Source organism: Hoplias malabaricus, chromosome Y (assembly GCF_029633855.1).
Source record: "Hoplias malabaricus isolate fHopMal1 chromosome Y, fHopMal1.hap1, whole genome shotgun sequence".
Lineage (NCBI taxonomy): Eukaryota > Metazoa > Chordata > Actinopteri > Characiformes > Erythrinidae > Hoplias > Hoplias malabaricus.
In genome coordinates this window covers 75,608,096-75,624,524 of record NC_089820.1, presented here as the reverse complement: position 1 = coordinate 75,624,524, position 16,429 = coordinate 75,608,096, and the positions used below count along the sequence as shown (strand labels likewise).

The 16,429-nt window shown below is 44.2% G+C and overlaps 1 protein-coding gene across 1 annotated transcript in view; it reads right to left on the bottom strand.

The window, feature by feature from the left end:
* Window positions 1–2,055: 2,055 nt before the first annotated feature.
* Window positions 2,056–16,429, bottom strand: part of LOC136679354 (MAGUK p55 subfamily member 7-like) — a 55,223-nt gene continuing 40,849 nt past the window's right edge. Inside the window, exons 14-18 of the mRNA XM_066657829.1 lie at window positions 15,003–15,083; window positions 9,699–9,792; window positions 5,735–5,843; window positions 3,984–4,127; window positions 2,056–2,238 (exon numbers count right to left, since the gene is read on the bottom strand). Of these exons, the coding sequence (XP_066513926.1) occupies window positions 2,059–2,238; window positions 3,984–4,127; window positions 5,735–5,843; window positions 9,699–9,792; window positions 15,003–15,083 (608 nt within the window). The 3' untranslated portion in view covers window positions 2,056–2,058. The remainder of the gene's footprint in view (window positions 2,239–3,983; window positions 4,128–5,734; window positions 5,844–9,698; window positions 9,793–15,002; window positions 15,084–16,429) is intronic.

Genomic DNA, 16,429 nt, shown 5'->3' with positions numbered 1-16,429 from the left:
GTCTCCTGTCACTCTTTAATTCTGTTTGAATATATTGAGTGCTGGAGAGAAAATACTCCTCTTCCTCTTCTGGCTTGTGAAGGACCTGCTAGCTTCCAAAAAATCTTCCTTTCCATCATTTCACCCGTTCCAGATCAAAAATAAAGCTTCTGTGGAAAGGTAGCATGGGAACCACTGGCCCTTTTGGCTTCCTCTAATGATAAAAAAAGGTGATATAACACGAGGTTCTTTGTGCGGGAGAACTTTGAGAGCTTCTGACGGATGGATTGATGTCCCCAGACTTCGGCTCGAAACACCGAGTCCGTGTTCCTCAGGAAAACTAAGATGCGTTTAAATCATCGTAAGCCTCAGGGCTATGATCAACATCTGAAGCAAATGGGAACCTTGTTTACTCTCGAAATGGAAATGGAAACGTCTGCTGCTTGTACGCTGGAGCTACCTGGACGTGTTCCAGCGGCATCGTCCAGAGTTCATACTTCAAGTCCCAAGCTAAGAGGACCGAACGTGGCCTTGCTCCACCCTACTTAATACAAATTGAGAACACATCATGTTATGGAGAGTCCATGTCTGCTAGCGATTAATGTCAGAACATGAGCCACAGCAGTACACAAAGAAAAAGAGAGTATAGGAGTTGTCCAGTATACACAACAACCTGGAAAATCCGTGCTAGTGCTGGAAGTGGTCTTCAGATCATCACATACTTGATTATAACATTACTACGTTTATTACTGTGTTATTTTTTTAATTATTATTTTTATTGATGTTTAAAAGGCAGAGACATCTACTTATTTACTTGAATCTCTAAACAACCTTACTTCCAGCCTTCCTCTTCAAGACAGAGGAGAAAATGAACCTACAACATTGCTTCAGATCTGAGAATATCCACAGTTGTTTGTGTCCTATGGGTCTCAAAGGATGTGGAACATTCAGGAAGCACTTACTGAGAAAAGGAAATAGACACAAAAGAAGCAAATCTGTAAATCAAGCAAAGATTTGGTTAGTGTTCTCAAAACAATGGAAACTTCTGAAACTGAGCTTTGGGAATGTGTCAAAATATATACGTCTGAACACAAACGTCTTGAAATGAACTAAAGCTGCATTAAAAAGCACGCTACTTAATCCAATTCAGAACGCATCTTGTTATGGAGAGTCTATGTCTGCTAGTGATTAATGTCAGAACATGAGCCACAGCAGCACACAAAGAAAAGGAGAGTAAAGGAGTTGTCCAGTTTACAGAACATTTCACATTGAAGAACTGGACGGAGACATGAAGCAATTAGGAACGTCTGCTTTCCAACACATGAACATATTCCCAACGCAACAGAAAAACAACAAGCACTGATTCAGGACGCAGTATTAATCCAGAGTTTCTCATCCACTGGGCTGTGGACCACTGGAGGACTCTGAAGCACACAATGGTGGTCCTTGGGCTAATTCCCAGAGTGGAATTCATGAACAAATGAATGAATGGGTAGCACACTGGTGCTGTCACTGGAACAGCTCCAGGGCTCCATCCACTCTTTGGGTCTCTGTCCGTGAGGAGTTTGATGTGTTCTCCCTGTGTCTGCGTGGGTTTCCTCCAGGCACACTGTGTGTATGTGTGTGTAAGTGAGTGAATGGGTGATTTGTGACACTCTTCATGAGTGTGAGTGGGTGAGTGAATGGGAGAGTGTGTTATGGATGGACTGGTGCCCTGTCCAGGGTGTGCTCCTGTTTTTAAATGAATTAACTAATGAATTAAATGCTAATTTCTGGTATAAAAATGCTTGTATAAGTCTAATCTGTTGGGTGATGCATGTTGGGTACTGGGTTAGAGTTCAGACATGTTGAACTTTCCCAAAAACAAAAGCCCCAGTTCGACTGTGGGTCTTCATACCTTAGTTGGGCATCAAGGTGGTATTAATTTTTACTTAAACAAGGTACATTTATTTGAATAAAACCACTTTGGTTATAGTCTTGCAATCACAACATTCTTCTGTGACTCTGTTGTTGAAATCTGACAAAAAGCAAAGTTAGAAGAGTTTATCCAGTCAGTTCTTATGACAGTGTCCACATTTTTCAGGTCTGAGCCCATGTTTTCGGGATCCAGTTGGTTTCTTTTTCAAGCCTCGCCAGTTCTGCTCTGATTTCGGTGAAGGCCAGGGCCAAATCATCATTGATGATGATCTTCTCGAACAAGCAGCCGTATTTGTTCTCCATCGCCTGGGCTGTGTTAATCATGTCCTCGAAGTCTGCGTCCTGTAAAACGTGCAACAAATGAGTTTTACATCTGCAGTAAACACACTGACAGCACAAAACATGCACAGACTTAGCTTAGCATAGCTACACAGCTCAGAGATGCCCAAACATTTTATCTCGGGAGGCTAATGCTACATTTGTTGTGAGGCAAGAAGCTAAATATCTGATGGTAAAAAATAGTAAGTATAAAGGCTGCTTCTGAGTGCGGCACGGTGGCACAGCAGGTAGTGTCGCAGTCACACATCTCCAGGGACCTGAAGGTTGTGGGTTTGAGTCCTGCTCTGGGTGACTGTCTGTGAGGAGTTTGGTGTGTTCTCCCTGTATCTGCAGGGTTTTCCTCCGGGTGCTCCTACTGTCCAAATATTGTTATAAATAAATATAACTTGCTGTGTGTGTGTCCATCCTTCCAGTGTGAGTAGAACGACTGAACTCTATGGGACTGAAAGGATATGGAGCTGGAGAGAAACCTGCACTGTGAAAAGGAAATTGCCAAGAAAGAAGAAAATCAGAAAATGACGTGGCTATTTTGCTCAGAACAGTTGCAATGGTATGCATCTTGTGTTGCACTGTGTTGTATTGCTGTACAATGACTATTAATTAATTTTCATATTTCATCTCAAAATTAAAACAGAAATAAAAGCCTTGACGTTGAATCATGTTTGTACGAGATGCAGAGTGCTCTGTAAAGTTGCAGAGGGCCGTAAAGATAGACCCGACCGTTAGATCATGACTGAAGCCATGTCCAAACAACCCTTGTTAAAGCACTGCACCAAGATTAATATGGAATGAGGAGCAACAGTGTGGCACCTCAGAGCTTGGTCGAATGTGAAACTGTGTCCAGGTGTGTAGGGGATGACCTAAAGGGTTTTACAAGACCTCCGCGCTTTAGAGTGAGTTAGTGCACAGATGCTGGCTCATTTGGGTCAGCAACGAACTCTCCACCCTAATGCCCAGAGACCTCCACTACCCCCAGAAAACCCCACCGATCCTAGGCTCAGAGGAGAACTTGTTTCAGCACTTCAGGAGCACACCTGCAGCCCACCCTGCAGCAGTTTTAAAGGGGACCTTTGCCATGAGGCCTGTAAAAGGTCGTGCCTCACGTGGCCACGATGCATGACCCTGTGTTAACTTGGGTGTGTTGAAGACTCATGTCTGACTACATCATGTAGTGAAAATGTGGTGTGTGTGTGTGTGTGCTGCACTCATTGTCCATCAGCTCTACTGAGCGTACAAGAGCACTTTGTAGTTCTACAATTACAGACTAGTCCATATGTTGCTCTGCAAACTTTGTTAGCTTCCTTTCATCCTTCTCTTCAATGCTCAGGACCACCGCAAAGCTGGTACGGTGGTGGTGGTGGTGGTGAGTAAGTGTGTCTTGTCCTGGTGCGAATGGATCAGACACAGCAGTTGCTGCTGGAGCCTTTAAAACCCTCAGTGTCACTGCTGGACTGAGAATAGTCCACAAACTAAAAATATCCAGCCGACAGTGTGCTGTGTCCACCGATGAAGGACACGAGACCATGACTCACACAGCAACTCATGCAGCAAAAGATGAGCTACTGTTGAGCTATTTCTGTGGCTTGTTTTACAGCATGGGATTAATATGGGGTAATACAGGGGTTATTTCTGTGGATGGTTGTGGAGTAACCCCCTTCAGTTCAGAAGTAAAGTTTAACTTGTCGTCATGTAGTGTATCCTTAATAAAGAGTTCAAATCCTAACCCAACCTGAGTAAAGTGACCTTACTGAAAACATCCTCAAAGGCGTTGGCTCCCGGTGACTGGACAGGACTTTAGCTCTTCTCCGACTGAGCCTCAGCTGTTCAATTGCTGGAGGCTTCACAAACACCACATACGGTTTGAATTCTGCTGTGTACAGAGTCTTAATAACCTTAGTCAGGGAAAGAGAGAGAGAGAGAGAGAGAGAGAGAGAGAGAGAGAGAGAGAGATAACAGTTTGGTTAGTATGTTAAGGCAAATTTGCTAAGTCAGTCGTCAGAGCATTACAGGGACATCCTTTGGGCAGACGAGCATTTCGCTTGTTTCCATTCAGTCGGCGCTGACTTTGCCGTCTGCCATCAACTCTGTGTAAAACCACAATTTCATTTCATCCTATTTCCAGATCCAGAAAGTACAAGAAATTCTCTCCGTGCATTAGGAGCATGGAACACTTGACCAAAGCACTTCGGGATTCTGCCCGAGGCTCGATGGCCCATTTCAGACACATGCCTCTATAGCTTATTCTTTAATGCAGTAAGGATGGTTTATGAAAGTCGTCCACATTCATAGATGATGACCACAGGAAATGTTCCAGTAGGTCTGGAGTTTACATAGACATTTTACACATAACTGTACTCAGATCAGCTTATTGCCCATTTGTTCAGCTCCACTATGTATGTATGGGTGCACAACCTGTATTGTTCTATAGTTACAGACTGTAGACCAATTATTCAGCCTGTTTTTCCATGGTCAAGACCCCCACAGGACCACATTTGGGTGGTGGATCATTCTCAGCGCCGCAGTGACACTTACGTGGTGTGTGTTGGGTTGGTACGAGCGGATCGGACCAGCACAAACTGCAGCAACAGATGAGCCACTCTCTCTGACTTTACATCTACAAGGTGGACCAACGGGGTAGGAGTGTCTAACAGAGTGGACAGTGAGTGGACACAGGGTTTAAGGGTTTAAACTTCAGCAGCACTGCTGTGTCTGATCCACACGTACCAGCACAACACACACTAACACACCACCCCCACATCAGTGTCACTGCTGCGCTGAGAATGATCCACCACTCAAATCATACCTGTTCTGTGGGGGGTATTTTGTATTCTGTGCTGGGTGAAAGGAAGCAGACAAAAGTGTGCAGAGCAACACAGTGACGTCTGTAACTAGAGGACGGTAGAAATTTCCACACCGCAAAATTAGGCACCTATATGGACAATGAGTGTCATGCCTTTTTTGTGTTACAGGGAACTAATATCAAGTCTTTTTAAGAATTTTTTTTTTCTCGCCGACTATGAAACACGTCTGAGACACAACTTTCTTACAACAGCGATACTGATGAATACATTTGTTAATATAGTGAGAATGTTTCTATAAATGTTACAAGCTGATGAAAAATAATCGGACCGCAGGAACCGTACCAACTGGAGTGGAGCTGACAGAAGCCTCTCGTCCAGGATGACATAATTCCTGCCCTTGGGTTTGAGCTCCAAAGTCAACAAATATGACATGTAATATAGCCTTCCATCTCCTCTCTCTCTCTCTCTCTCTCTCTCTCTCTCTCGCTCCCCCCCCTGTTCTCTGCCTTGTAGAGTTGGAGGTCTCGTAACTGATCACTGTGTTTGAATCACACTGGCCATAATAACCTGTAATACAACTTATGAAATAATAGGGCGCCTAATAGGGCATTTCTCTCAGATCCTTCCACATGGGCTGCTGACACACTACCACATGTCTTTAACTGAATGCTGCCACACACAGAGGGAACACCACTCACGTGCGGCTCCACGTCCAGCAGGCACACCTTGCTCTCCGCTAGGACCCTGCGCACCGAATCCACGCTGGTGCCGTAGTAGTTTCCCTCATGTTCTCCGTACTCTAGAAACCTATTGATGGAAAGATGAAGAAAATGAGTCGCGCTTGTTCCCTCAGAGAGTAAGGAATAGACTTCACTTACAGTGGGATGCAAAAGTTTGGACAGCCTTTTAATATGGACCCACCAGCCACAAGATTAAAACCACTGAGTAGTGACTTGTATAACACTGAGTATCTCATTGGGGGATGTATTAAGCCACAAATGAACAGTCAGTTCTTGAGGCTGATGTTGAAAGCAGGAAAGCTGGGTGAGAATTTTCACGTTATGGAGACCCTTACATGGGCATTTCGTTTGTTAGGGCATTGGGGCGACACACTGCCAAAAGGTAAAGGGAGGAATTCCTTTTTTCATTCTACTACATTAAAAACCTATGGCTCTGTATTAACCAAGCTCTGTTTGTCACGCCTCTAAGTATCGCAGTCCAATCAGCGTTAGGGTTTGTTCCATACAGCTTTTTCCAACATGCTTTTTTTGGGGCAATTTCAAGATGGTGGAAAATTCCCCCAAACTTCTCTCATAATCTCTCACGTTAAGGCTCTTTTTTTTCGAGCTGCAGAGCCTTCAGTTCATTCTCAGTGGGTTCTGGGAAGGTTCGTCCCAACGTACTTTCGTCACACCTTCTGGGACTCCCACCCCTGAAATAAAATATCTGAAGACCGAATAGTGAAAAGTGTATAGAATTTTATATGAGTAGTGATAAAGCTGGTCTCTCTTCAAAATATCTGTCAATGGCAATTTATTTGTTTATGACCACAGTTGATTGTTGCTGTAGAGGCCGAGGAACATTGTTAAAGAAGACTTTTATAATGAAATCCTGGATAAAACCCCACAACTGTACAGTGTGTAGAGTAAGAGAAAGCTTTATGACTGTATTAGTTACTGGTGGTGTTTCAACATGAGGTGACCACATAAATAAAACTCTTCATTGTTAGATGACACTGTCAAGTGAGATTCCTGATTAATTTTTACAGTGCAGTGTCCCAGTCTAAGTGGCTAGCTCTTAATTTATCCACTGAACGAGCCGTCATCACAACCATTACCCCCCTGAGAGATTTGGCAAAAGCTGCCACTGGACACTTACACACACCCAGAAGTGACTGCTTGTTTGTTGCCTGATATTTTCCACCCCCAGTCTCTTGAAAGGGGTTTAAACCTTGTAGCTGATCTGTGTGTATATTATCATTGGTGTCCAAAGGAAAACATCTCCATGTTCGTTTGAACACAGCAGCTGTACTTCATATTGTGTGAAAACGTCATGATGAATGGACCTAAAGAGATGCTCGAAAATTTGATATATATTACAGTCATGTTTTTTTAAAGTTACATGAACAAATGTCAGATTAAGGAAACCTAATTTTACTGTCTCCTATGATGTTACCGTTTCTGAGATATGAGGTTTACAAAAGACAGCGGCTACATGCTACACAATAAAAAGTCCATATACTGTAACTTTGGCCAAGTCTGAAATGAACACACAAACCACGGCTCCATCACAGTCAGTCATCATCAGCTGTGATTGACGGGTCTTTTTAAGCGACTGTGGAAGCAAGGGCCTGCAGCCAATTTGCCTGCGGTCAGCTCCCCTCACTCATCCCTGTGCAGCTCGTATATGTGGCACATGAGAGTGGTGAGCGCTTGGCCCGGTTCTTCATGTGCTCGTACGGCGAGAGGGGAAAACGGGACGGCGCCCAAACCCTGGTCCACCCGCCACATTTTACTCCTCTCATCTCCTGTTCTGGGTTAACATTAGAGATAATAACGTGCCGGGCTTCCACCGGAGGGAACAGCAGCAGTGTTTGGAGTGAGATGTAGCGTATTTCAGATCACCTTCCAGACATTTTGGCACTGCACGGCTTTATCTAATCTCCTATGTTACACTTTAAATTGGAGCCACCTGTTTGGTCAAACACTGAGGGACTGGTGCCAAGACTTCCATCCGGGGAAAATGGAGCACAACCTTTTTCCATAGGATTGTCACTTAGGCACAAGAAAACAAACTAAGCCATCCATGTATGCTCACTGTTTTGGGGTTTTAATCCAATTTGATTTGACACTAACGGACTGCATTGTATTAAATTTGGTCACGGACATAGATCATGGGTTTATGGCAAGTGTGCGTTATAAAATCACCATAACAATATTTTCCATAACATGGTAGATAAACAATATAGTTCCAAACATTTGTAAACACCCATTAGAGCCAATCCAGAGACTTTAAAGTGAACCCACTGTGGACACATTAAAGAGGACATGCACATGTCCTTAAGGTCACCTTATGTGCGACCAAGCACTGGCAAGAAGGGTTTAACAGAACACTGTGTTTCTTTGGTATTTTTGCTAATGGACTCCCCTACAGAGTGTAATTCACTTTACCAGCACTGTCCTAAATAGGAGAAGGGGGTGGGTGGTGGGTTCCTACCCTCCTGTAAAAGTTACATAGTGCAGTTTCTGCAGTGCTGTACCTGGAGTAGCAACGACAGACGCTCTGTTCTCCCTAGTACAGGTCAATGAAAAATCGCACTGATTTTGAAGTTGTCATTTTACGGTAAAAATACTACATAGTGTTGCTTTAAGTTTCCCATTGTGGGTTATAAAGCTTCAGTCAACACCTCTGGCCTGAACTGAAGAGCTGTTTCTGCTGGAAACCAGGGCAGCTGGAGAAAACCCACACAAACACTGGGAGAACGCACAACACTCCTCGCAGGCAGTGACCCAGGGTGGGGACCGAACACCTGACACTACGTGTTGGCCACTGTGCTGTCCGGTGGATTCCAACATTTAGCATGAAACCTTCTCGGAAGAGGTCAAGTAGTAACTGCAGCAAAGGTTGATTTTAAATGACAGGTTGGATGAATGGGTGTTTAAAAAACATTGGCCCTATAGGCCTCCATTTTCACGTACACTAAGCAAGGGCTCAAACAGAGTGGATCTTCGCCTTGGCTCCGGTACCCGTCTCCTGATCAGAGATGAATGTAATTCGGTGCAGTCATGCGAAAAGCAGCACCTCTCCCTCCCTCCCACTCAGCTCCATATCCTGGAAAAGTTTGGCTGTCTGCTTCACCAGAGCCCATGCCACCATTCCGCTCTCCGCATGTCCGACTAACAAGTCATTTTAAACCGCAGAAGACTCTTAAAATATCCCCTCCGTTCAATATAACGTGACACTGTTCGCCGACGCATGCTTTAGAGATTTCCATCTGCTTTAGAGCGAGAGTCGGGGAGAAGGGGAAAGTGGGTATTTCCTGTCAGTCTTTGGTTGTGAAACGGCTGCTTTTAAAACCGAAAAAGGATTAAATATGTGATGTAAATTCCAGGAGCATCTTTGAAGGCTGGAACAGAGTAGTCAGAAGGGTGCAGTGAGAAAAGGATGAGACGGAAAGAGACTAGGGAGTGAGAATTGTATTGAAACCAGGTCCATTTCTGTCTGATGTCATTTCAGGTGCTGAGCACAGAATTAATTCATTTATTGTCTGTACCTGCTTATCCAGTTCAGGGTCAACTCAGGAACACACCCAGGAGGGGGCGCCAGTCCTTTACAGGGCAACACACACTCTCACATTCACTCACACCTATGGACACTTTTGAGTCTATTCTCAGAGGTACAGGTGCTGAATCCCTCCACAGACCTCAGTTCCACTGCTCCACAGCTCAGTGCTGGGGGTGTTACACACCTCTATGTGACTAAGTGACTCTATGTGGCACTGGGCATAAGCAGCTCATATGCTCTGAGAGAGTCAGATGGAGCAGTGGCTATGATTTTTAATGGTCAGTAATAGAGTAAACTTCACAGTGGGTTTAAAATCAGTGTAAACAACACACAACTTATACCACACTTAGACCAAATGCCAGAATGGGTCTGGCCTACTTGCAGTTGAGGATATCTCTTTCAAAGTTGCGTCTGGAGACAAAGTAGTACTCCACTCCCTCTCTCTCCAGCCTTCTGTGCTCGCGGGAGGTGTCTGGAAAAGAGAGAAAATCTTTAGTGCTTAAGGTAATACTTCACCTGACAACAGCAGCATGAATCAGAGTGAATCACAGCTGACAGTTACTGGCTACACTTTAGTTTACATAATGTAAACAGGCCTCTGTTTCAGACAGGAATCCTCTTTTTTTGCAACTGTACACAATTACATTTAATTCAGCTCATGACGGAACCCTGAAACTTTCTAAATACCGTTTAGAATGAGTCTATTTTACTGTCCTTGCAAACTACAGCAAGGTGCAAAAGAGTAAACCTTATTTTATCACTTTGTTAATAGTGCAAAATATTATTTGGAGTCTTTATCTACCTCTTGCAATAAGCTGCACCTATACCTGTACATGGTGGTGCAGCAGGTACACAACCCCAGGGACCTGGAGGTTGTGGGTTTGAGCCCTGCTCCTGGTGACTGTCTGTGAGGAGTGTGGTGTGTTCTCCCTGTGTCTGCATGGGTTTATTCTGGGAGCTCTGGTTTACTCCCATGGTCCAAAAACACACGTTGGTAGGTGGGTTGGCTGCGCAAAAGTGTCCATAGGTGTGAGTTAATGTGTGTCACCCCACAATGGACTGGCGCCCCTTCAGGGTGTGTTCCTGCCTTGCGCCCAGTGATTCTGGGATTCTGACTCCAGACCCACCGTGGCCCTGAACTGGATTAGCGGTTACAGGCAATCAGTGAATCTCCCCCTATACATCTTTTTTGTTGTTTCTTTGTGCTGATGTATTTTACTGTTTCTGTCTATTGTTTTTATTTTTGTTTTCTTGTCAACTTACTTTAAAATTGTAATGATAAGAGTTAGGGCGGCACGGTGGTGCAGCAGGTTAGTGTCGCAGTCACACAGCTCCAGAGACCTGGAGGTTGTGGGTTCAATTCCCGCTCCGGGTGACTGTCTGTGAGGAGTTGGTGTGTTCTCCCCGTGTCTGCGTGGGTTTCCTCTGGGTGCTCCGGTTTCCTCCCACAGTCCAAAAACATACGTTGGTAGGTGGATTGGTGACTCAAAAATGTCTGTATGTGTGTGTGTGTTGCCCTGTGAAGGACTGGCGCCCCCTCCAGGGTGTATTCCCGCCTTGTGCCCAATGATTCCAGGTAGGCTCTGGACCCACCGCGACCCTGAATTGGATAAGGGTTACAGATAATGAATGAATGAATGAATGATAAGAACTAGGGATTTTAGTATCTACAACACAAATATAGCATTTTAATTACAGCTGGAATATACCAGTGAACATCCACAAACTCTGTTATATAATACTGATTATAGTAAAATAGTGGCAAAGTTCCTTGTGTTAAATGGGATAATATTAGTTACAATAACTTATAATCCCTAATTCATTCATATTCATTAATCCATTCATTGTCTGTAACTGCTTATACAGTTTAGGTTCGCGGTGGATCCGGAGCCTACCCGGAATCACTGGGTGCAAGGCAGGAATACAACCTGGAGGGGGCGCCAGTCCATTGTGGGGTGACATACATTAACTCACACCTATGAACATTTTTGTGTAGCCAAGCCAATTACCAACGCGTGTTTTTGGACTGTAGGAGGAAACCGGAGCACCGGAGAACACAACAAACTCCTCACAGATGATCCCTAATTTCCATGCTGTATATAGTTGTACTGTACCGTTTAGGAAACAATGACTAAATTCAAATGTGTGAAATGGCAGGGGGCTACAGCAGGGTACACTTCAAATCACTTAATTCGTGGATACAGTGTAGTGCTCTGCACCGTAAATCCAAGATATTCTTTTTGAATTTTTGCTTTTTTTTTTCGTTAAACTTTCCGATACGTAGGACACTGAACCCGTGGATATGGAGGGCTGACTGTAGCCAAAGAAAAGACTATAGAACCCAGCCAGGAACGGTCCATATGTGAGTGAATCCCAAATGAGACCTTCTTAATCATAAAATGCTCTCGGATCTAAATGGGACATCCACATGAGCCTAAGCTCATGGAGCACAGCCCCAATGCCATGTGTTTTAATGTCAGAAGGATGAACTGGGGTGGTTCATAAAACCAGAACTAATCAGAAAGAGCAAGGGCCACAGTCTGTGGTAATGTGTGTGAGATTAGGCTGGGGTTAGGCAGCGAGAAGGCCTCAGTTTAACTGGTCTGAGTCACAGCGAAAGCACGCTCAGAGGTGGGTTTAACAAGGCTACAGGAGCTCAGCACACACACCCCAGCTCTAATTGTCCACACGTTTCACACGAGAGCCAAAACAAACTATAAACTTTTTACCACCCCTGCTTGGGTACAAAGGCAGGCCAAATGCTTTTCTTTGTGTGTGTGTGTGTGTGTGTGTGTCAGATAAAACACACCAGCGATTCCCTGACTGGAGCCAGCCAGCTGAGTGATAAGGCGAATAACATAGCAATCCATGGAAGCCTGAACCTAATAAATCTGCCATAAAGAGAAATTGCAAAAGCAATCATTGGATTCATCAACATGATGGACGACAGTCAACATCACACACTGTCTGTCTAAAGACTGGGGACACTTGATTGCTTTTCAGAATGGCTTTTCGGTACAAATGAGCATGCTTCCTTTGTCAGTTGGTAACTTATCATATTAAGGAGTAGGCGTTTGCATTCCAACTCATTTTGATAACTGAGAGTCCTTTTAAAGCAGTGGTTCTCAATGCTGGTCTTGGTGGGTTACTGCCCTGCACCTTTTAGAGATTCCTTTGCTCTCGACACACCTGACAGGTAAAGAGTTAATTAACAACCCCTTCTGAAGGTGGCAGCAACTGGAATTTTTTCTTAAAAACTGTTTTTTATTGTGCTTCTTGAAAAACTATTTACATTTCATCTGAAAAGGGGAAAATATATATATATATATATATATAGTAATTTTATCTATAGGTTACAGGACTGTGAAACCTTGTCCAATCATTTCACTCAGTGTAAAGGAAATGATTGGATGACTTACCTGTCTGTCTACCCACATAAATCTCCCTGCCATGTGCAGGTGTCACATGTATTCATTTGCACATACTTGGAGATTTCAAAAGCTGAAATAATGGCAGAAAATCTTACAACTGTTTATATTGCTAAATAAATATTGAAAAGAAAATAGAGGTTAAAAAAAGGCTTCCAACAAAAACTGGCTGCATAATGCCACAGAGGTCCCGGAGTAAACATTTTTGTTTTTTTTTAAATCGTGGAGGAACTTGAGGGTACATTCAATGTTTTCTAGGAGTGCACTATGCACATTTGTTTGTTTTAGGGGAGGTTGAAAATATAGGGTGGGATATTTCATAAAAAAAAATACAAAAGCTAGATTTCTACATAATCTGCAGGTAAGGAAAAGAATCAACCAAAATTCTATTTATGTTCAGGTGTAGATAATAGCAAAAGCTCATAATTTAAAATTGTTTTGTGTATGTAAATAATTGTGTTTTTATAATGTATACATTAAACTCAAAGTTACATGAGCAGCAGAAGCTTCAATGAGCTAATAATACTAGCGCTAACCGGTGCAACTTTAGATGACGATAAGGCCTTGTCTTACGGTACACAATTGGTTTTCTACTCAGTTAACAATAGAAATACTATATATATATCATCATCATCATCATCATTTTCTTCTCCGCTTCTCCATTTCAGGGTCGCGGACTATATATATATAACTAATAACAATTTTCTTTCTTTTTGGAGCTAGCTAACATCAGCTAGCTTCATTCATTCATTCATTATCTGTAAGCGCTTCTCCAATTCAGGGTTGCGGTGGGTCCAGAGCCTACCTGGAATCATTGGGCGCAAGGCAGGAATACACCCTGGAGGGGGCGCCAGTCCTTCACAGGGCGACACACACACCTACGGACACTTTTGAGTCGCCAATCCACCTGCAACGTGTGTTTTTGGACTATGGGAGGAAACCGGAGCACCCGGAGGAAACCCACATGGACATAGGGAGAACACAACTCCTCACAGACAGTCACAGAGCGGGAATTGAACCAACAACCTCCAGGTCCCTGGAGCTGTGTGACTGCGACACTACCTGCTGCACCACCGTGCCGCCCTATCAGCTAGCTTACATCAGCTAAATGACTAGCCACAGTAGGTGCTTTGCACCGTGTTGTTTATAACATGAGCTACAGTTGTGAAAAAGACAAAGAAGACAGATTTGACAGTGCTTTACATGTCTTTAGTGAGAAAGACGTGAAACCTTAGCCTTTATGGATCACAGAATAAAAAAAACAACAATGGCAACATGGCTGTTTATCTTTTGTGGGTTAGACCTTTTCCGTTGTTAGCTGTAACTGTCACATACAGAAAGCAGCTCGTATTGACGTTAAATCAAGGCCTCTGTCTAACAGGGCGATTCCAGCGCTCACGGCTTGAGAGGTGTAAATCAAATAAATGTGTTTGTCAGAGTGAGTAAAGCCCCTGGGCCTGTTTCGCTACAGTGTGGAGTGCTGCAGTGTGGAGTGCTGCAGTGTGGTCAGAAATACGGCGAGCTGTCAGTTGAAGCTTGCAGGGGGGTGGGGGTGGATAGAGAAAGGCCAGCCAAAGCGCCAGCCGGAGGCAGGAGGATGGCAGGCGTCCAACTAAGGGAGAAAAACTCAGGCCTCCATCACTCCACATTGACAGTCTGGCTGTGAGAAGCCATCATTTCTCCCTCTCTCTTTCTCTCTCTCTCTGGGACATGACATGCATTATGGATGGAAATCCAAGCACTTGGAGGAAACCCATACAGACACAGGGAGAACACACTACAGTCCTCACAGAACGTGACCCAAGGTGAGGATCAAACCCAGGACCCCAAGAGCCTGGAGCTACGTACTGCACTATCATGCCAACCTTCTCAATTTCAGTTTCCCTCCCAAGCCTAGTTTATCAATTCCACCCACTAGCTGCCTGCATTATTATACCCATGTGGTATCTCTGGGAGACATGGAGGGCCATCTCACCAATGAAAAGTGAGGCTAACTGGCTGCCGGACACTTTAAGAGGCTTCAGTGGGCCGCTTTCTTCCTGACAGCCATGAACAGCACAATGTTTAACTGTCTCCCACGGCTCCCACTGCAAAACCTCAGCAGAAACTACTCTTAGTTCAGAGAAATGTTTGCTGAGATGATGTTGGTAAGCTGTTAGCCTTCAGCGAAATGCACACAGTAGAGGGTTTATAGTCAGGTACAGATCTTTATGGGGCATGGAAGTGTGGAAAGGTTGTAAAGGGGTGAACTCACATGGTACAGGCACACTGAAGTGTTCTGGGTCAGAGAGCAGCAGCTTTCTTTTCAGCTCACTTACACCTACCCCAGCAGGTCCTGCAATACACACACACACACACACACATAGTGCCCTCATTATCCGAATTACTACTGAACAGCACTAAAAAAGGCATTACGTCCTGAGCGCTCACTCATAGCCATTATAAAAACACACTTATCTAAATCACCTCTTTCACTATTTACACTTTCATCACCCTGCAGCCTTCGTACTCATCATTCTGCTGTAAACATTCACACTTTCACGATGACTCCATATACCAGGCTTAAGCCTCAGTACAAACTGCTGCTGAGCTGCTCCCACTTGTAAGCACTTTCTGATGTGTGAAATCAGCGCAGACATGCCCTGTACCCTGTGTTCGTGTGCTCGCCGGCCTATGAAGTGGCTCCGTCTCCCAGAAGGCATCTGCAGTTTACATTAGTGGGGCGTGAGTGTGGGCCGATGGGGTAATGCTGTATTGATTTCAGTCTCGCGCGCCTCCACAACACACACAGCCAGTCTCTGCCCTGGACGACACACTCCCAGAAGGAAAAGCTATATTCCTGCGGTGGGATGAAGGATCCGTCTGATACCCGTTCAACAAAGCCTCCAGCTGAAGGTCTGTGACATGCAAAAGATGGGATGAGCTCTCGGGAAACATACTTAAAGGAATACACCAGTGGTGTTTTTCAACCGAATCCCTTTCTGTTCCATTTGTATCATTCAGGCCGTTACCACAGACAATAATGTTGATACATGTGCTTGAACTTGAAGAGAGAACTTGTTTACTCCAAAGTCACTTAGAGTAGACACCACTGGGACGATGTTTAAACCTCGTTTAAATCACAAGGGTCACTGGTTTTCACGGAGTATTCTGTAGACTACTGTCCAATGATGGACTCATGTGGTAACACATGAAAATGATCTCCTGGTTTATACACTCATTGTCCATTGTATCAGATTCACTCACCAAACTTTAATGTGAAAAACTAAGAGTGAAATGATAACTTTTGTTTACTAAGGATATGATGAGATAGTGTTAGGTGTGGTGTTAATGAGCTACAGCAAACATTATTTCAATAGAGGTCCTCACAAGTTTAGCAGAACCAACCTCTGTGTGTGTGTGTGTATTATGTGTGTGTGCAAAATCTGTTTACTTTCTCACACTGTGGAGACTTGTTTTCTTGTGGGGACCAAGGAAGGTCATGGTTAGTGTAAGGTTCTGGGTTTGATCCCCTGCTCAGGTCACTGGCTGTGAGGAGTGTGGTGTGTTCTCCCTTTGTCTGTGTGGGTTTCCTCCCACAGCACAAACATACATGTTGATGTGAGTGTGTGAAACTGTCCACAGGTGTGAATGTGTGAGTGACAGGGTGAGTGTGTAAAACTGTCCACAGGTGTGAATGTG